General features: G+C 66.1%; 1 protein-coding gene across 10 annotated transcripts in view; it reads right to left on the bottom strand.

The window, feature by feature from the left end:
- The window catches only part of HUWE1 (HECT, UBA and WWE domain containing E3 ubiquitin protein ligase 1), a 29,478-nt gene that overhangs the window by 8,185 nt on the left and 2,621 nt on the right, over positions 1–18,672 (bottom strand). For 8 of the 10 annotated variants that reach the window (XM_062598646.1, XM_062598650.1, XM_062598654.1 and 5 more), the window contains 59 exons: positions 18,314–18,520; positions 18,083–18,235; positions 17,934–17,996; positions 17,661–17,738; positions 17,508–17,555; positions 17,344–17,412; positions 17,170–17,269; positions 16,992–17,092; positions 16,759–16,909; positions 16,556–16,683; positions 16,336–16,476; positions 16,139–16,259; positions 15,903–16,049; positions 15,729–15,830; positions 15,572–15,652; positions 15,367–15,473; positions 15,097–15,274; positions 14,919–15,010; positions 14,616–14,827; positions 14,452–14,509; positions 14,176–14,352; positions 13,845–14,090; positions 13,601–13,734; positions 13,399–13,499; positions 12,959–13,162; positions 12,662–12,878; positions 11,986–12,108; positions 11,443–11,674; positions 10,702–10,932; positions 10,360–10,482; positions 10,173–10,268; positions 9,702–9,971; positions 9,469–9,621; positions 9,058–9,185; positions 8,904–8,985; positions 8,638–8,814; positions 8,376–8,547; positions 7,904–8,286; positions 7,238–7,433; positions 6,980–7,147; positions 6,357–6,499; positions 6,205–6,271; positions 5,452–5,660; positions 5,167–5,378; positions 4,909–5,088; positions 4,656–4,822; positions 4,411–4,556; positions 4,251–4,326; positions 4,065–4,163; positions 3,820–3,953; positions 3,567–3,738; positions 3,233–3,461; positions 2,507–2,685; positions 2,331–2,420; positions 1,490–1,644; positions 1,337–1,382; positions 578–784; positions 279–489; positions 50–183 (listed from right to left, as the gene is read on the bottom strand). In XM_062598646.1, coding sequence (XP_062454630.1) covers positions 50–183; positions 279–489; positions 578–784; positions 1,337–1,382; positions 1,490–1,644; positions 2,331–2,420; positions 2,507–2,685; positions 3,233–3,461; positions 3,567–3,738; positions 3,820–3,953; positions 4,065–4,163; positions 4,251–4,326; positions 4,411–4,556; positions 4,656–4,822; positions 4,909–5,088; positions 5,167–5,378; positions 5,452–5,660; positions 6,205–6,271; positions 6,357–6,499; positions 6,980–7,147; positions 7,238–7,433; positions 7,904–8,286; positions 8,376–8,547; positions 8,638–8,814; positions 8,904–8,985; positions 9,058–9,185; positions 9,469–9,621; positions 9,702–9,971; positions 10,173–10,268; positions 10,360–10,482; positions 10,702–10,932; positions 11,443–11,674; positions 11,986–12,108; positions 12,662–12,878; positions 12,959–13,162; positions 13,399–13,499; positions 13,601–13,734; positions 13,845–14,090; positions 14,176–14,352; positions 14,452–14,509; positions 14,616–14,827; positions 14,919–15,010; positions 15,097–15,274; positions 15,367–15,473; positions 15,572–15,652; positions 15,729–15,830; positions 15,903–16,049; positions 16,139–16,259; positions 16,336–16,476; positions 16,556–16,683; positions 16,759–16,909; positions 16,992–17,092; positions 17,170–17,269; positions 17,344–17,412; positions 17,508–17,555; positions 17,661–17,738; positions 17,934–17,996; positions 18,083–18,235; positions 18,314–18,520 — 8,806 coding nt within the window. The remainder of the gene's footprint in view (positions 1–49; positions 184–278; positions 490–577; positions 785–1,336; positions 1,383–1,489; positions 1,645–2,330; positions 2,421–2,506; positions 2,686–3,232; positions 3,462–3,566; positions 3,739–3,819; positions 3,954–4,064; positions 4,164–4,250; positions 4,327–4,410; positions 4,557–4,655; positions 4,823–4,908; positions 5,089–5,166; positions 5,379–5,451; positions 5,661–6,204; positions 6,272–6,356; positions 6,500–6,979; positions 7,148–7,237; positions 7,434–7,903; positions 8,287–8,375; positions 8,548–8,637; positions 8,815–8,903; positions 8,986–9,057; positions 9,186–9,468; positions 9,622–9,701; positions 9,972–10,172; positions 10,269–10,359; positions 10,483–10,701; positions 10,933–11,442; positions 11,675–11,985; positions 12,109–12,661; positions 12,879–12,958; positions 13,163–13,398; positions 13,500–13,600; positions 13,735–13,844; positions 14,091–14,175; positions 14,353–14,451; positions 14,510–14,615; positions 14,828–14,918; positions 15,011–15,096; positions 15,275–15,366; positions 15,474–15,571; positions 15,653–15,728; positions 15,831–15,902; positions 16,050–16,138; positions 16,260–16,335; positions 16,477–16,555; positions 16,684–16,758; positions 16,910–16,991; positions 17,093–17,169; positions 17,270–17,343; positions 17,413–17,507; positions 17,556–17,660; positions 17,739–17,933; positions 17,997–18,082; positions 18,236–18,313; positions 18,521–18,672) is intronic. The other 2 variants (XM_062598653.1, XM_062598656.1) reach the window with 2 other exon arrangements.

The following is an 18,672-nucleotide window of genomic DNA, read 5'->3' as shown; positions in this document are numbered from 1 at the left end:
AGGCCAATCCCGGCAGGGCCACTGCGGTAGGGGATCTGATGGGACTCACCGGCAAGCGGGTCCTCCTCCTCGCTGCTGGTGGAGGGCAGCGGCTCCTCCAGGATGCCCCGCGAATCAGCACCCGAAATGGCAGCAGCAGAGTCGCGCGCGGACGAGCTCTCCGAGGAGGAGGCAGGCGGCGAGCTGGGGGGGGGGGGGGTGGGGGGGGGGGGAGACACAGCGTCAGCAGCGGCAAAAGGAGCTGCCCTGCGGTAGGGCCGAGGCGCTGTGGTGCTCACCTGTCATCGGGCGGGCGGGCGGTGTCAAGGGGTGCTGGGGGGGCGGCCGGAGGGGGCCCTGGCGGCGCCCCGGCCCCCTCAGGGGCAGTGGGGGCAGCCTCCTCCAGGGCACAGGAGGCCATGCTGGAGGTGTCCATGGGCGAGCCCTCCAGCTGACTGCTGCCTGCCGTCAGCGCGTCCGAGTCCTCCGCACGCTCTGGTGACAGCGAGGCTGCAGGGGGCAGCAGCCGTCAGTGCCTGCCCCCGGTACACCCCTACCCCTGCCTGCCTGCCACAGGGCCCAAGCGTCCAGCACTCACTGACGGTGGGGGCAGGCGACAGCTCCATCTGGGTGGCCTCGGCATCAACAGGGGGCCGCCCAGGGCCGGTGTCCTCCTGGGCGGGGGGTGGCGGGGGTGGTGGGGGACCGGTGGCTGTGGGGGGCTCTGGTGCCGCCACCGGCTCCAGCAGCACCAGGGCGCGGTGGGGGCCGGCCGGGGCAGGGTCTCCCGCCGTCCCGCCGGGCTCTGCAGAGAGGCCGGGGGATTAGCGTCGGCTATGGGCCTGGACGACCCCGTGCCCCTTCCCCCACCTTGGGGGGGCCCATGCATCCGGCTCTCCCCCTTCCCCTCCCTGCTGCCGCCAGAGGCCCCCGCGGGGGAAAGTAGTCAGCTGTATCGTTACCTCGACGTTGGGGCTCCCATCCCGGCCCCCCAACAATACAACCGACTACCTCACCCCTGAGGGACCACCGCCCCCCCCACCCCGCAGCCCTGCCCAGCTGTGCAGGGGCCCAGGTGTCCTGCCCATCTCCCCCTAGCACCTGGGACACAGAACGAGCAGTTACCCCTCCCCCAGCCCAGCTGCAGAATAGCCCCAGCCTGGCAGGGGGACCCAGGCGTCCAGGGCGGCGTGCGGCGGCCATGCGTCCCGCGAGGAAGACAGTAGACTGTATAGTTATCTCCGAGACGGGTGTGACCCTCCAACTATACAATCTACTACCTCAGCCCGCGGGGCACCAGGTCAGGGTCCGGGGGCGCCGGGGGGGCGCGCAGGGCGCCCCGGGTGGGGTCTCTTACCTGCCGCCGCTGCCTCGCTGCTGCCGCTGGCTGTGGGCATGGCGCCCTGTGGCAGAGGAGAGAGCGTCACCCTGGGTGTCCCCAGAAAAGGGGAAGGGGGCATCCCCATTCCCCCTTTATCTAGGGGGGGGGAAGCGGGTGCCCGCATCCCACCTGGGTGCCGGTGTCCTGCCCCTCCTTCTCGTCGGGGCCCCCCTCGGCCCCCTTGGCCTCCTCCTCAGCAGCCTGCCGCCGGCGCTTCTCCCGCCGCTCGTCTAGTTCCTCATCGCGCAGTGCCTCCAGCCGGGCCAGGATGGGCACCTTGACCACTGCAAGGGGCATGGGGTTGAGGGGAGAGGGGGCGTGGGGATGTGGTCCCCCTCATCCCGCTGGGCTAGCGGAGACGTGGGTCTCTGTTCGCCTGAGACACAGCCATTTGTGTGCCCTGGGGGGACACTGGGGCTCCCGAGCAACACGAGGGGACACCCGAGGGACAAAAGATCCACAGGGGAACACCCGAGGGACACAGGGGGGACACTCGAGGGAACAACTAAAAGATGCCTGAGGGGCAGGGGAATCACCCAAGGAACATGAAGGCCATAAGGTGTTCCTCACACCTGAGGAACGGGAGGGGGCCACCTGAGGGCCTTGAAAGCCATGGAGGAGACACCTGAGGGACTCAGGGGCCACCCAAAGGACACAACAGACAAAAAAGACATCTGATGGACATGAAGGCCATGGAGAAACACCTGAGGGACATGAGGGCCAGAGGGTGACACTTGAGAGACATGGACAGACATGTGAGAGACACGAAGACAATGAGGACACACACAAGGGCCTTGGGGGGACACCTGGGGGACACGGGGGGGACACACGAGAGTCATAGGAGAGCCTCCGAGGGCCCTGGGCTGCAGCTGTGCATGCTCTGCGGGGACACAAGGGCTCTGCAGGGACATGAGGGGCCAGGAGGGCCCCAGGGCTACTTGAGGGGGCAGTGAGGGGCCCCGCAGCTCACCCGAGACGCAGTCGTGCATGCTCTCGGCGTCCAGCACCTTGCACTCCTCCGTCCAGCGTGTCAGGGCTGTGGGGATGCTGGAGAGGGTCCCTGGTGGAGGGACAGGGGCCGCTGGGGTGAGCCCAGGAATCTGGGCGGCCGCGGCCCCGCCCCCCCGCAGGTCCCACCCCACTCGCCTGCCTGGCTCCCAGCGGCACCCTGCTCATGGAAGAAGTCATCAAGCAGCTCGTCGTCGGAGCGGGCGATGATGTGCACATCGTCGTTGCCCACCAGCAGCCGGGCCCGGCCCCGGCTCTGCAGCGGTAGGCTGCTGCTCAGCTGCAGGATGTCGGCTGCCGCCGAGGGGCCCAGCAGCCTGTGGGTAGCTGCCGTCAGGGACGTGCCAGCGACCGGGGACACGCCATGGACTGGGGGCATGTGGGCAACATGCAGTTGGGACCTACAGATGAGGGGACTAGCTGCTTGGGACAAGGGGGTGCGTGGGGACACTGCTGGGGATGAAGGCTGCATGGGTGGCCATGAGGGGTGCCAGGAACTTGCTGTGGGGACGAAGGGGACGTCGGGGACAACAGGGACACACTGATGGGGACATGCTGCTGGGGAAGAGAGGCAACATGGGTGGCCATGAGGGGTGTCAGGGACTTGTCATGGAGACTAGGAGGACATTAGGGAATGCAAGGGGTGCTAGAGACTCCCTTTAAGGACAAGGGGGATGTTGGGGACATGCCACCGGAGACAAGTGAGACATTGGAGACTATAATAGGCACCAGGGACTGCCTGTGGGGACAAGGGGACCACAGGGGACCCTGAGAGGCACCAGGGACTCGCTGTGGGGATAAGGAGGCTGTTGAGGAGGTACTGCTAGGGACAAGGGGGGACCCCACAGGGCACCGGAGACTCACCGCTGGAGGATGAGGGGTGGGTTAGGCTGCCGAGTACCCGGGTAGTGCACATGGATGGTGTGGCCAGTGTTGGCAGTGAGCTGGCGCAGGGTGCGCTGGCTGCGTCCGATGCCCTGAGCCAGGCGGGTGCTGGAGGAACCGGCGCCCAGTGTCAGTGAGCTGTGGTCAGCGTGGCGTACCAGCAGCGGGTGAGTGGCCGGGATGTTCCCGGGTGATGGCGGGATGTCGGCTGCAGGGAGACATGGGGGCATCAGGGTGTGCCAACGGCCTGGCCCCTTGCCACCCGGACAGGGGGGAGCAGGGCTTGGCCCTCCCCGGACCCCCCCCGCCATACTGGGGCTGGAGAACATGTTGTCAAACTCGATGATGAGGTCGTCGTCGCGGTCGAAGCGCTCGAAGCGCACGAGGGGCGACGCGTTCATGTCCGGGTAGTCCTCGTCCAGCTCCATCTCTGAGCCATCATCGTCATCCTCCTCCTCCTCGCCTTCCTCGCCCTCCTCATCATCCTGTGGGAGGCAATGGGGAGGGGGTGTCAGCCAGGTGCCCCAGCCAGGGGACAACCCCAGCACCCTGGCCCGTGTCCTCACCTGGTCATCCTCATCCTCCTCCTCTTCCTCCTCCTCCTCATCCTGGCTGTCATCCTCGTCCTCGTTGCTGCCGCTGCTGTCCTCCTCCTGTGTGTGCTCCTCCTCGTCCTCGGGGTCCAGGATGTTCATGGAGTCTTGGGGGTGGGGGTGGGGCATGGTGGGGAGGTGGGCTGGGACCCTGGCACCCAGTGCGGGGCAGCTGCATGCCCCCAAGCTCCCAGCATCCTGGTGCGGTGCCCACTCACCTTCCCGGTTGGCCTGCAGCGTGGAAGCCTGGCTGAGGTTGGAGGGAGCCTCGTCCATGAGCACGTCCTCCTGTGACTCGTCCTCACCCGAGCGGCTCACTGCAGAGGGGGGTGGGTAGTGGGGGGGGGGCAGTGCAGGGGGCCCAGGCCAACAGGCCCCAGCATCTGGGGCGGGGGGACTCTCACCAATGATAGCACTGTTGCCAGTGGCCCCATCTCTCTCCAGTAGCTCGTCAATGAGGTCTTCCAGCTCATTCTCCACCTGCAGGGGTGGAGAGGGGAGTGGGGAGGGTGACTTGAGGAGCGGGGGGTGACTTGAGGGCTGGGGGAAGGAGGGAGGCCTCACCTGCATCTCCTGGGTGCTGAGCCCCTCGGGCTGCCCCGCCAGCACCACAGCATCGCCCTCCGCCTCGCCGTCCATGTCGCCGTCGGCCGCCTCCGCCTGCGCCACCTCTGCATCCTCCTCAGGGGGCTCAGGGTCACCGGGGTCCCCTGCAAGGGGGGGTGTGTGCGTGCAAAATGATTGAAGCACGCAGGAATGTGGAGAGAGGGAATGTGTGGGAAAGGAGTGGACAAGGAGCACCACAATACCTCCATCGGGGGGAGCGGTGCCAGCCTCCCGGGGGCCACCGGCCCCCTCGCCCTTGGTCTTGCTGGAGGAACCCTTGGTGCCAAAGAGGCCACTAGGCTGGTTCACGATGCGCGAGAGCGTCTCCAGGGGCTTCAGCGCCGCGTTCACCGTGTTGGCCATGTTGGGGCTGTGGGGTGGAGTGGTGCTGGGGGGAGCTCGGTGTGTGGGCGCCCCCCGGCCGCCCCCTGCTGTGCTGCCCCCCCCCCAGCGCACCTGGAGAGATCAAGGCTGTGGGGCACCCGTGCCAGGTCATTCACCAGGCCCTTCTTGAGGAAGAGGCGGATGATGTTGTTCATGCCGTTGTGCTGCGTCTTGGCGGTGCTGCTGTAGAAGCTCGAGGTGGAGGGGCACGACTCCATGATGGTGCTGATGATGCACATAACGGCCTGCAGCCTGCGGCAGGGCAGTAGTGTCAGGGCATGAGGGGACGGGGAAAGCTGCTGCCCCGCTGTCACTGCCGCTGCCGCTCACCTGGCATGCTTCTCGGTGCTCTCAGCCATGGCCAGGGCCCGGCCCAGCGCCGCCTTCACCTCATTCACCAGGGCCACCTGGGCATCTGTGCCGCTGCCGGCCGCTGCCAGGCTAGCCAGGAAGAGCCGAGCCAGCGCTGGCGTGTCCTTGTCCTCGGCATTCTGCGTGTGCGGCAGCAGGTGGTCCAGCACGAAGGCCAGTACGCTGCAATCCTGGGGAGGAGCAGAGGGTCACGCCAGGGCACCAGGATGCCAGGGTGCGCCGCCGCACCGGGGCTGGCCTCACCTCCTTGATGAGCTCTGACTGGCCCACGGTGTAGCTGTAGTTGGCGATGAGGGCCGCAATGCCCACATAGGAGCGCACCAGCTCAGCCAATAGCCGCAGGATGGTGGAGGTGGGCATAAGGGGCTTGGAGCCCTTGGCCCGCTGCCGCTCCTCCGCCCGCTCACCCTCCTTGTCCTTGCGGCCCTCGCGGCCCTCCTCCGGGCTGGTTGCTGTGGGCATCAGCATCAGTGGGGTGCCCGGGCGTGGGGTGGATGCTGGGGCTGTGGGGAGGACGCTGGGGGTGCAGGGAGGTAGGTTCGGGGCACAGGGACATGGAGGAGGAATACTGAGGACATGAAGGGAACAGGTCAGGGGGACATGGGAGATCTTTGGGATGACACTGGGGTGGAGAAGACACGTTTGGGGCATGGGGAGGTGGATGGTGGGTTGTGGGAGGACGTCGGGGAATGTGGGGGTGTATGCAGCGGATGTTGAGGCACAGGGAGGCAGGTTTGGGGCATGGCAACATGGCAGAGATACAAGGGAAAAGGCCAAAGGGATACTGGGGATGCTGGGAAGAACACTGAGGTGCAGAGGTCACATTTGGGGCACGGGGGGGATGTGGAGGGGGGCATTTGGGGTGCAAGGAGACAGGCTGGGGGACGCTGGGGCATGAAGGCATGGTAGGGCGGTAGGGGGGTCGCTCGGGATACAGGAAGGGATGCTAGGGCACGGGGACACAGTGGGGGGCTGCGGCGGCCCTGGGGCTGGTACCTTCCCCCTGGGGGGTCCCGGATGGGGGGGTCTCTGCAGCAGCTCCATCGGCAGCAAAGACTTGGGCCTGTGGGACAGGGCAGGATGGAGACAAGGCCTAGATGCCCCTGGGGCTGCTCTCCCTTCCAGCCCCCTGCTGTCACCCTACTGACGTTGAGGGAGAAGCCAGCTGGGGGGTCGAAGTCGCCAGGCTGGCGCGTGAGGTTGCGGTACTGCTGGTACATGTCGTCGCCAATGTCCGACAGCAGCTGGCTCACCTCGCTGGGTGCTGCGCCCTTGGTCTCTGCCTTCTCTCCTGAGGAGGGTGCGACACACACACATGAGGGACGAGGGAGGGAAGTGTAGGGAGGGAGGCCCGGCCATTCCCTGTCCCACCACAGATGCCGGAGCTTCTGTCCCCACGCCCGCAGCACATCCTGTTCCCTGTTCCCAGGGCCACCCCTTTCCCGGTGACCCCCCACCCCCCTGTCCCCCGCCCCTGGGAACATCCCAGTCTTGTCACCAAGATCAGTTCATTCCCAGAGACTCCTCAGTTCCCCAGTCCAATTTCCTGTCCCCCAGTGTCAGCCCTTTCCCGGGGCTCCCCTGTTCCTTGTCCCCATTGCCTGCGGCCACCCCCACTCTCTTTCCCTAGGGTCATCCCTTTCTCCGCGGCTCCTCAGCTCTCCAGCCCCACAACGGGGACATCCTCTGTTCCTAGGTCACCCCTTTCTCCTGGGGCTCCCTACTGTGCTGCACCATGATAGGGACGTTTCCTGGCACAGGGTGCCCGTACCCTCCTCGGGGGCATGGTAGGCCGCAAGGGCGTTGAGCATGTCGTAGATGACGTCCTTGATGGGCTCAGGGATGACAGGCAGTGCCGCCGGCTTCACTGGCGTTGTCTTCACCAGTTGCACTGCATTGGGGCCCTTGATCCGCAGGTTCTCGAACTCATCGTCCGAGGCTGGAAACAGCCAGGCATCAGCCAGTGCCCAGCCCCCGCAGTGGTGCAGCGCAGACACCCCCCCCACCCCCGCCACGGTACCGTGCTCACCAGTGCCGGAGCCACGGGGCGCAGGCAAGGCAATGCGGATGCAGCCGGTGGCCACCTCGGCAAAGACCTGGGGGCTGCGGCAGGCGGCGGGGCCCAGCACCCGCAGGATGTAGTTGATCTCCCGGGAGCCCAGACTGCCTGACACCACGCCGGATGTGGTGCTGCCTGCCCCGCTCGTAGCCGCTGAGCGTACCACCTGTGGGCCTCGCTGGCATCAGGGCGGCCCAAGGGGCCTTGCTGGCACCCCCGCAACACCCCTGCCTGGCCCCATGTGGCCCTGTACCTCCCTCGCTCCCACCATACCCTGTAGCCCCAAAGACCTTTGCCCCCTTATCCCAGTGCCCCTAGACCTCCCAGGTCTCTGTTCCCCCCATCCCAGGGCTCCCCCAGACCCCTTTCCTCCCCTCTCCCAGTGCCCCCAGGCCCCCCAAAACCTGACCCCAGTGCCCCCAGGCCCCCAATCCTCTCATCCCAACACCCACCCTGTCCCTGATGCCCCCCAGACCTCCTGGACCCTGTCCCTCCCAATCCTAGTGTCCCCACCACAAAGCCCCCAATCCCAGTGTCCCCCAAGGCCCCTCCTCCCCCCATTCCATGCCCCCCAAACCCCTGTCCCTCCCGACCCCAGTGCCCCCCGATCCCTGTGCCCCCCGTGCCGGCAGGGACCTTCTCCATGGTGTGGCGTAGGGTGCAGGGGTCCTCGATGATGTGTCGGAAAAGCAAGGTGACGAGGGGAGTGAAGCCGGTGAAGCCGGAGCTCTGGGTGAGGCCCAGGATGGTGCGGGTGCTGCGCAGCTCGGCGAAGAGCAGTGCGTGCTTGTGGTGGCGGGTGAGGCGCAGGCAGAGACGCAGGGTAGCGTGCAGCGTGTCGGGGTCCACCGGCACCCCCAGCATGCTCACACAGGCCCGCAGCACTGCTGGCACTGCCTCTTCCGCCAGCCCCCGCACAGGCGCCTCTGCGCCAGCCTCCTCCTCTGCCGCCACGACGCCAGCCTCTGCTGCCTCCTCCTCGCCACCTGCTGCCGCCTCCTCTGCTGCCACCACCGACTCTGGGGACGAGGGGATGTGGATGAAGGGACATGGGTGCGGGGCCAGGAGAAGTGCTGCTGCTGCCCCTGTCCCACAGCCCCCCCTCTACCTGCCGGTCTGCCACCGTCACTCTCCTCCTTGGCTTGGCCCTCGGGCTCTCGGGCCTCGTCTGGCGCCCGCTCGGCCTCACCCGCACCGCCCTCCTTGGCGCCCTTACCCGCCCGGGGCGCCCGCAGCAGCGTCAGCATCACCGGGCGCCGGTTCCCCGTCTCCTCGTTCACCTGCAGGGGGAGAAGCGGTGGGGATCAGGGAGGGAGATGATGATGGCGGGTGCCACAGACCCCTCTGCCTCCTCCCAGCACTCCCCGTACCTGCACCATGGTGGTGAACTGGACAGTGTAGCGGCGGCGCCCTGCAGTGAAGCGCACGCTAGTCTCGCCTGCCCGCCACGCCGCATCGATGGTGCTGTTGTTGCTTGCGCTGTAGCTGCACCACCGCCCTGAGCGATCATCAAACCACCGCCAGTTGTTTCCGTTGGCCTGTAGGTACTGGGCAGAGGAGGAAGGGGGGACGGAGTAGGGGGGGTCAGCCCCATGGAGTGGCCCCACCCCCCACCCCCACATCCCCTTATGCCCACCTTGTTCATCTGTGCCCGGCGCTTGGAGGACACTGCTGTCTTCTCGTAGAAGTCGATGAGCAGCAGCACAGGGGTGATCCACCTGGGGGGGTAGCAGGGGTCAGGGGAGTCGGGGGCACCGGGAGACACCAGGGCAGCGCATCCCTCCCCTTACTTGGGTGTCTGCACCTCCTTATGCTCCTTGGCAGCCTGCAGGCAGGGCTGCACCACCTCAAGCAGCTTGATAAGCACATCCAGCACACAGCTCGACTCCACCACCCGGGCGCATGGCAACTTCAGCTCCTGCATGGGGCAGGACCCAGACGTCCAGGTGGCAAAGGCCCGCACCGCCCGGATGCCTAGGTCCCCAGGCTGCACCAGCATTGCAGGTGCAAGAGGGAAAAGGGGGCCAGGGGCGAGGAGGGGGCGGCAACAGCAGGACCAGGACGCTCTGGGAGGGGAAAGGCACCGTGTTGGGATCCAGATGGTGAGGGCCATCACCACGTTGGTGGGTTGGGACAACCCCACGGACCACCCGGGAGAAGGAGAAGCAGGTAGCCCGGAAGCCTGGGACCCTGGGACTCACCTCAAAGAGCAGGGTGAGCAGTAGGATGCGGGTGGCCAGATTAGATGCTTGGGGCAGCGTCGCCATTTGGCTGATCCACTCAGAGACTGTCTTGGTGTCGCTGGTGGTAAGCGGCAGCGCTGCCTTAATGAGCACATCAGCTGCCTCCCATACCTGGCAAGGAGGAGAACAAGCGTCAGAAGCACCCGGACGCCCGGGCCCCCGCCCTGGGCCCCCTTGGGGTCTGCCCTCACCTGCTTGACCACCTGCTTGAGAATGGAGTCGCGGTAGGCAGCCCCATTGCGCTTCACAGCGGTCATGATGAGGTCGCAGACGCGGTAGACTGTGTCAGGCAGCTCGTCCAGCAGCTGGGAGCAGCCAGGCAGCATGGTGTCTGTGAAGGCCAGCAGCTCACCTGGCTCCAGCGGCTCTGCACCCTCAAACTTCTCCAGGCACTTGGCCTCCTCCTCCTCCTGCCGCTCCCGCGCCCGCCGCTCTTCTTCCTCCTTGCGGCATGCTGCCTCCTGTGCACGGACACAGTGGCATCGGGGTGGGGGGAGGCAACAGCCTTCTCCTTCCCTGAACCCCTCCCCAGGCTTGGAGAGTTCTGGCCTAGCCCTGATGCCTCATTCCTCCTGCTCCCCTGGCTCTGAGGGGCCCTGATTCCTCAATCTCCCTCCCGTGGCTTTGAGGGGCCCCAATCCCCCCCCCCCCGCCAGCATCACCTCAGGGGACTCGGCCCGCTGGTCCATAGGGATGTCTTGGCCCAGTGACATGGCAATGGCCCTCATCATCTGGTCTTCTTCTGACATGCTCAGGTCCTGGGGAAAGGATGGAAGGGGCCAGGTGGTGAGGGGAGGAGCCTGGCATGGCCATGCCCACTCAGCCTCATCCACCAGCCCCACCCCTTACCCGGACCACACCCCCCATGAGGGGCGGTGGGTGGGTGAGGAGGTACTCAGTGGCCTGCTCCATGGTGTTGGTGTTGAGCAGGGCCTCCATGGCGTGCTCCCGCGTGAAGCCCATGTCCATCAGCTGCGGTGCGGTGGCCGGGGAGGGGGCAGGGATGAGAAAATGAGAAAAGGATCAGCAGCGGGGGGGGCGAGACGAGAGCAAGGTCAGGTGCATGGACATTACTGCATGAGGACCGGGACAGCCGCCCTGGTCTCCAGTGCATCCAGCTCCTTCCCTAGTGCCCCCCGCCCTGAGCAGTGCTGCCGCCCCAGCTGCCCGCGGGAGTCACCACGTCCCCACCTGCTGCAGCTGCTGCTGGTTGACCTGGGGCTCGCGGCGGGGGCCAGCATCATCGGTGCCAGGCTCCTCCTCGCCCCGCGGCCCCTCGCGCTCACGGCCCAGGCGCTCGCGGATGAGGGGCTCCCCACGCAGGATGTGGCACAGGATGGCCAGCATGGACTCTGCCATGCGGCCCCCGTACACCTTCAGCGGGCGCCGGTTCCACAGCTGCTTGATGCAGGTGAAGGCTGCCTGCAGGGTGTGGGGTTAGGGGACACCTGGGGCATCCTGTGTCCCCTCACGTGCCCTCTGCCTCTCCTCCACTCCCCGTGTCCCCATGTCTCCTACGTCCTCCCAAGTACCCTCTGCCTCTCCCCCAGCCGCTGCGTCCCCCCATGTCCCCGTGATCCCCTCCGCACATCCCCCACATCCCTGTGTCCTCCCAAGTTCCCTCTGCCTCTCCCCCAAGTCCCACTTTTCCCCTGTCCCACAGTCCCCTCTGCCTCTCCCCTCAAGTCCCCCATATCCCTGTGTCCCCTGCATCCACACAACTCCCTCCGCCTCTCCCCCAAATCCCCACATCCTCCACGTCCCCGTGTTCTCCAAGTTCCCACATCCCCCTGCCCAGTCTCCTCTGCACCTCTCCCAAATCCCCACGTCCCCTAGACGTGCCCTGTGTCCCCCATGTCCCCTCCCTGTCTCCAAGATTCCCCATCACCCCGCATCCCTGCAGTTCCCTGCACCCCCTCCGCGCCCCTGTACCTTCTGGGTGACAACGAGGAAGCGCAGGGCGCTGAAGTGGGGCTGCCCAGGCCCTGGTGCCTTGGCAGGCAGTGCGTGGGGCGACTCCAGCACAGTGCTGGGGTTCACCATCTTTTCCACCAGCATGAGCCAAGCATCGAGGAACTCGCCGGTGCCATCGGGCAGATCAGGGTGCTCCAGCCCCTCCGCCACCGGCACTTTCCCCCCCATCGACAGTGCCCAGTTGAAAGTCCTGGGGGCAGGGGTGAGCAGTCGGTGGGGGGGAGGGCCCTGGCATCTGGGCACCCAGCCCCTGCCCTCCCTCCCAGCCCAGGTTTGGATGAGGGTGCTGCCACAGGGCCATGACGCCTGGAATAATGGGGGTGTTCTAGGGCGCTGCAGAATACCATGGGAGCATGCAGCGGATCCTGAAGTGCTATATGAGGACCCAGAAGTGTTCTGAGCAGAACCACCATGTCCTGGGGGGATCTAGGGCAGATCTAGGCTGCCGCAGGGAGAGCGGGGGACAGTCTTGGGGGGATCTGGGTGCATGTGGTGGCTCACTCAAAAAGGGCGTTGTGGCCTCCGGAGCAGAGGAACTTCTGCAGCATGAGGTGGTAGGGGAACTTGCGCTCGTCAAAGAGCATCGGCGAGGTGAAGCCCACCGAGCAGATGAAGAAAGTCAGCCTGCGGAGGGCACACAGGTGGGCCCTGCCCCCCCCCCCGAGGCCCCACCCCACCCTGCCCATGAGGCCCCACCCACAGCCCTTGAGACTCCACCCCTTCAGTTACTCCTCAACCCCCACCCCCCAGCCTCAAGTCCCACCCCAGGCCTCTTAGCTCTGCCCTGAGCCCCTCCCCCAGGTCCCCTTGGCTCCATCCTCCACCACTTCCATTGGCTCCACCCTGAGCCCTGCCCCAGGGCCCTTGGCTCCACCCCCAGCCCCCTTAACTCCCCCCTGGCCCCTTGGCTCCACCCCCAGCCCCACCAGCTCTGTCTTCAAGCCTCCCATGCCCCCAGCCTCCCCCCACACCCCCTTGGCTCTGCCCTCAGCCCACTGATGCCCTTTGGCTCCATCCTCAAGCCCCTCTGGACCCCTCGACTCTGACCTCAAGCCCTCCCTGCCCCAGCCTCACCCCACACGCCCTCGGCTCTACCCCCAGCCCCACCAGCTCCGCCCTCAAGTGCCCTCCTGCCCCAGCCCTATCCCCTCACCCCTCGGCCCTGCCCCCAGCTCACCGGAAGCGGGGCGTGGGAGTGTAGGGGGGCGGCTGCCAGCTGAGCCCCTTGGTGAGCAGCTTGGTGAGTGCGGAGGCAGTGGCACGGGCAGCAGGGGTGGGTGCGGGGGCGGCACTGGCTGCATGGTGGCTCCGCCGCTGCCGCACCGGTGAACCCACGCACAGCTTCACCAGCAGCCCGAACAGCTCGGCCAGCGCCCGGCCCAGGCGTGAAGAGGCTGTCGGGGCAGCGTGTCAGCCCCGTGACGGCCCAGCCGGGGAGGAGGGTGCCCCCCCACCCCCAGGCCCCGGCGCTCACCTGACAGCAGTGGCTTGATCTGCTTGATGCGGGCGGCCATGGCAGGGGTGATCTTGGCCTTGCCCTTGGCGTCAGCGGTGCTGGGCTCATCCGTCTCCATGGGCGCCAGCGCCTCGCTGTCCAGCCCCATGCCCTCCAGCAGCCCCTGGGCCGGGGGCTCTGCACCCGTCCCGGCCCCCGGCCCCAGCGCTTCCGCCTCGCCCTCTGCATGGCGTCGTTAGCAGGGACCCAGCTGCCCCCATGGCGCAGGCACCGGGTCCCCCATGCCCCCATGCCACAGCAGGCCCAAGCCTTCAGGGCCCCAGATATCCCGTCCCCCCACCTGGGGCAGGGACCTCGGAACGCCCCCCAACCAGGGGCAGGGACCTGGGAACAGCTCGCCCGCCCTGCGCCGCCCCTCGCCTCCCCCACGCTGCCGGGGACCCAGGTATCCAGCCTACCAGCTCTCCTGCCGCCCTGGGGGGGGCTGGGCGCCGCCTTCTCCTCCTTAGGCACCAGCTTCTGCATGTCGGCCTGCCCAAACTCACAGCCTGGCGGCAGGCTGGCCCGGGGGGTCAGCAGGGTGCCCCATGGACGGGGCACCGCACCGCACCAGCAGTGGCCTCCCCCTCCTGCCACAGGCCCCCCTAGAGTCCCCCCTACCTGTTAGGGGTGCACAGTGACAGCAGCACAGTGCTTTCCCACACCAGTGAGCAGTAGAGCTGGCTCAACTTCCCCAGCACGCTCAGCCCCAGCTGGGAGCCCCACTGGTTCACCGAGATAGCCCGGATCTCGCTCTGCAGTGGGGGGTAGGGATGGGGGTGGGGGACACGACAGTGGGTGTTACGCCACAGCCCCTCGCCAGCGTGTTGACCCTGTGCCCTGCTGTGTCGCCCCAGTGCCCTACCTGTCCCACACGGCACGTGTGCACAAACATCATGATGTAGGCATGGGCGGCGGTGAGGGCGTGCAACAGCGGCGTGGCCTGAGCTGAGAGCGTGGCGTCGGTGACGCTGCCAGCACTCGCCAGCTCCCGCAACAGCACCGAGCCACCGGGCGCCTCGATGGGTCGGTGCAGCGGCTCTAGCGCTGACAGCACTGTGTCCAGTTGCAGCAGTCCCTCCTGCAGCACCTTGGGCTCGTGTGACAGAGTCTGCAAGAGCGCGGAGCTACTCAGCCACAGGGCCCTGGCGTCTGGCTGCGGGCTGCCTCCCTCCCCTCGCTCCCCAGCACCCTACCAGGATGGATTTGCAGACGCCAGCCACGGCCTGGCAGGCAGCCGAGGTGGGAAAGTCCACGGGCAAGTTGGGCAGCCCAAGGATGGTAACAAGGGGCCGCAGTCCTCGCTGTGCCACAAACTCCTGGCAGTGGTCGTCTGTCGTGTTGTTGCTGAGAATTGACTCCACGAACTTCATCTAGGGGCGGCAGTGGGCTCAGGTGGGGCCCCTCTAGATCCCCAGCTCGCTCCTGTCCCCCTCCCCCCAGCACATCCAAGGCCCCTGTGCCCCGCTCACCACGTTGAGGATGTAGTCCATTAGCGGGATGGGGATCCGCTCCTCTGTACCCACCACCCTGCAACAGGCCATGGCCATGAGGCAGATGGGAAGCTGCTGGCTTCCCCTGGCTCTGGCTAGAGGGGCCCAGGCATCAGGGTCCCCCCTTCTACAGCAGCACTTACTGCTGGCTGGGCTCGGTCTCGCTCTGCTGCGTGGCGCTGAAGCTCTGCATGGCCTGCACCTCCTCCTCCTCCTCGTCCTCGCTGGAGGCCTCCTCGGCAGCATGGGGCGAGCGTGGTGGGGGTGCTGTGGCCGTGCCGTCCGCCTTCTGCATTGACGGCTTCTGGCAGATATACTTGGGGTCTCGGCCCAGGCTGCAGATCTCCTCCAGGAGCTGCAATGGGGGCAGAGTGAGGCAGCTGAGCAGGCACCCAGCCCCCCCAGTGCTGGGGGCATCCTGGCCCCAACAGCAGCTCCCCTCACACCTTGATGATGGCGGTGGTGGCATCTGTCTTCAGCGTGGGTTGGTGCCGCATCAACTCATCCACAGCGCTGCCCAGGTTGGAGGCTGTGTCTCCTGGCAGGGAGGAAAAGGAGGGCTCGGACACTGGGGCCCTGAGGGACCAGAGCATCCCGCAGGGCTTCCCAGGCAGCAGCCCTCACCAAGGGGGTCAGAGCTGCGGCGCCGACGCATAGCTGGTAGGTAGTCAGGTGAGAGCAGCACTTTGAAGAGGCGCTCGAAGGGCTGGCACTGCACGAAGGACTGCAGTCCCCGGGCGTTGAGGCAAAGAGCACTGAAGACATTGGGCAGTGAGCCCAACACCTCTCGTGTGGCTGGCACCTGTGGTGGCGGCAGTGGTGGGAGGAGAAAGAGGGTAGTGTGAGTATCAGCCCCCGCTGTGCCTCGCCAGCCCCCCCAACCACCTGACTCACATCCTTGATGAGCAGCGCATGCAGCATGACATCGGTGAGGCCGTTGTCCTGCAGGGACGAGAGCAGCGAGGGCTCCTGGAACACGAACACTGTCACCACCTCCGTTGCTGCAGTGGGACGAGAGACAGCGGGGTGCTGAGCATGGGCAGGACCAGCTGCGGCGTCTCCCAGCCCCCTGGCATCCTCCCCACGCTGAGACGCTCACCCAGGAGGAAGAGCGAGGGCCCGTAGTACTCAGCATTGCTGATGATGTGCTTCAGCGAGGTGGGCAGGGAGCCATCCATCACTGCAAGGTGACAAGATTCAGCAACCAGAGGCCACTGCCCACTCCCCACCCTGCCTCGGTGCTCAGGACCACTCACCGTGCCTGATGCCGTCGGAAAAGGCTGGGTCCTGGATGGCTTTTTTGAGAAAGTTGAGCATGGATTTGAGCAGGGCGGCTCGCTGTGGGATGCACTGCACTCCTGCGAGGGAAGAGAGCTGCGTGAGCCCTGCTGCGGCAGAGTGCCAGGTGTGCTTTGGTGCCCATCACCTACCACTGCGTGGGGCCAGGATGGTGGCGGAGCTAGTGCCGGGTGTGGCAGCGGCGCCTGGCACCCGCGCCTCTGCCGGCACTGGGGCTTCCTGCCGGGGCTCACTGGAGGTGGAGGGGCTGGGGCTGCCCTCCATGGCCACGTCAGTCACTGTGGGGTGACAGTGGTGCGCTCAGATCACGGGCGGCAGGACCCAGGCATCCGGGCTGGTACGGGGAGGGTGCCCCCCGTCTCCTTACCGTCCATGTCTGTTTCCATCTCCTCGCCCTCAGGCAGGGCAGTGGTGACAGTGGCAACCGGGCGCTGCACCTTGGGCTTGATGACAAACGGACACTCGCGGCGGCACAGGTCCACCTCGTGCTGCAGGCAAAGCAGCTGTGAGCGCTAGCCATGTCGTGGAGGTCCTGGGAGGACTGTGGGGGGTTCTGGGGGCTACCTCGAGGCGGTAGATGAAGATGGACAGGCCACTGTGCGACTGGAAGGCCGCCATGTCCAGGTTGGTGATGAGGTCCACCACACGCACTGCCCGCGTCACAAAGGTGATCTGGTCCTGTTCGTCGCCCAGGAACTTGATCACCTTTAAACAAGAAAACAAAAACAAATCAGCAAAGGGGATCTGCCCCCGCCAGCGCCCCAACCCCAGCTGCCCCGCTCACCTTGAGCAGCGCCTCCATCATGCCGCAGGACACCAGGGCCTCACCACCGGCATCATAGCTAGCGAGGTGGTAGAGGAAGGAGAAAAGGGCGGTGGCAAACTGGTGGGGGTAGGGCTCCATGGAAGGGTCTGCGGGGAGCGAGACAGGGTGTCAGGACCAGTTACCCATTCCCCCCCCCCCCGCCCCGAGCGTCCTGCACCCACCAATCATGGCCTGGATGCAGTTGCGGACCAGGACAGGCAAGAAGCCGTGGTAGGAGGCAGTTCCAGTGCAGTCAATGATGCTGCTCAGCTTTGGGGTGCGCTCCAGATGCACAATGGAGGTGAGGGTCCGCAGCGAGGCCGCTTTGATGTCCTGGGGAAGGAAGGGAAGTGATGGAGCGTGGGATGGGGTGCCCCAGTGCGGGGACACAGAGGCAGCCAGCCTGAGGACTCACCATAAGTTGCTTGTCAGTAATCTGCAGCACGTCCACGAGCTCCTCGATAAGCCCGTTGTAGAGGATGCTGTTGGCCGACTCCTGCAAGGCGTTGGAGTACACTGCGCAGCGGAGACGAGGCTGGTCACCACCCGCCAGGGGCCTGGGCGCCCCAGAGCCTCCCTCCCACCACCAGTACCTAGTATGGAAATAGCATGCAGCCGGGCCTGCACTGCCTGCAGCCGTTTCTTGTGGTTGGAGAAACCGTGGGCCAAGCGAATGTGGGTGAAGAGCAGCATCTGTGGGGTGCAGTTTGGGGTCAGCAGCTGCCCCAGCGCACCACCCCAGGGGGCCAACCCTGTCCCATACTCGCCTGCTTATCTTTGGGGATGCTGTACATCTTGGTGAGCGACTCCATGATCTCAGAGGGGCTCTCTGAAATCTGTGGGCAAGGGAAGTGGGGGCGGGAGCAATGAGACTGGGGGGAGGGCACTCGGTAACCCCCGTGCCTTCCTCAGTGGTGGCCTTGGTGCTCACCTTGTCCAACTGCTCAATGTGAATGTAGTGTAGCGTAGTGCTGCTGGCCTGCACGGAAGAAGCACCCAGTAGGCAGTGGCAGCATGGCATCAGGGGGCCCATGGCCCTGTTTGGGGGGGGGGGGCACGTGGCAGTAGCCCTGAGGACACTCACCCGTTTGTCCACTTTGACCTCAGCGCCTGGCTCGGCGTAGAACTCGAAGTGCAGCGTAGTGGCGCTCGGTGGGTACTTCTGCGCCATCAGTGGGGATGGAAGTGAACGGTGGGGATGGCACCAGGGGGGAGCAAGCTGCCCCCAAACGTCCCCCTCCGACGGGGACACTGGGCTGGGCACCACCGCAGCCCCTGTGGCGCGGAGGGGATGTGGGTGCAGAAGGGCTTTGGGGACGGCAAGGAGGAGTCCGGGGCGCTGAGCAGCGACACTCACCAGCATGTGGAGATCGCGGCAGCACTCGGCCAGCCCAAAGCCATTCTCTTTGCCGCCCCAACTCTGCGTGATGGAGAGACGAGGATGAGGTCAAGGAGAAAGGAGTCGCCACCTCCTCTGTTTTGTGGCGGCCCCAGGCCACCCCTCACCTCGGCCAGGTGCTGAAGGCGGGAGAGCAGCGGTGTGCGCTTGTCGGAGCCCAGGCGGGTGATGTAGTTGGAACGTTTGCTAAAGACGTAGAGCAAGTTGAGCACAGCTAGTACCACCTGCATGTCTGATGAGGCCAGCAGTGTCGTCAGGTGCTGCAGGAAAGCAGGGCGGTGAGAGGGGACCAGCACCAGGGCCCCGCATCCCCCCACCGCCCCGCCACGGCCCTGCACCTCAATGGAGCTGTAGAGGTGCCGGGAAAAGCTGTACTCGATGAGCAAGGCAGTGAAGTTGAGCACGGCCAGCAGCAGTGCCTTGAGCTGCTCCCGCTCGGGCCGGTCGCACGCTAGCATCCACGACATGTTCTCCACCGTGCGGCCCGCCTCCGCCAGGATGCCGTCGAAGCGGTCCAGCAGGTCCACCCAGTGGTACAGCTCGCACTGGCGACCGTGCGCTGCAGTCAGGGCTCTGCGCCACGACCAAACCCCCAACCCTCCACAACCTCTCTCCTGACATCCCCGTGGCCACAGCCCCCATCTCCTGCTCTTTGAGAATTTGCGGTGCCGCTTCTCCCTCGCTCTTGATAACGTTT

This window comes from Rhea pennata, chromosome 35 (genome assembly GCF_028389875.1).
Source record: "Rhea pennata isolate bPtePen1 chromosome 35, bPtePen1.pri, whole genome shotgun sequence".
Lineage (NCBI taxonomy): Eukaryota > Metazoa > Chordata > Aves > Rheiformes > Rheidae > Rhea > Rhea pennata.
Note: the sequence above shows the minus strand (reverse complement) of the source record. Positions and strands in the feature narration are given on the sequence as shown.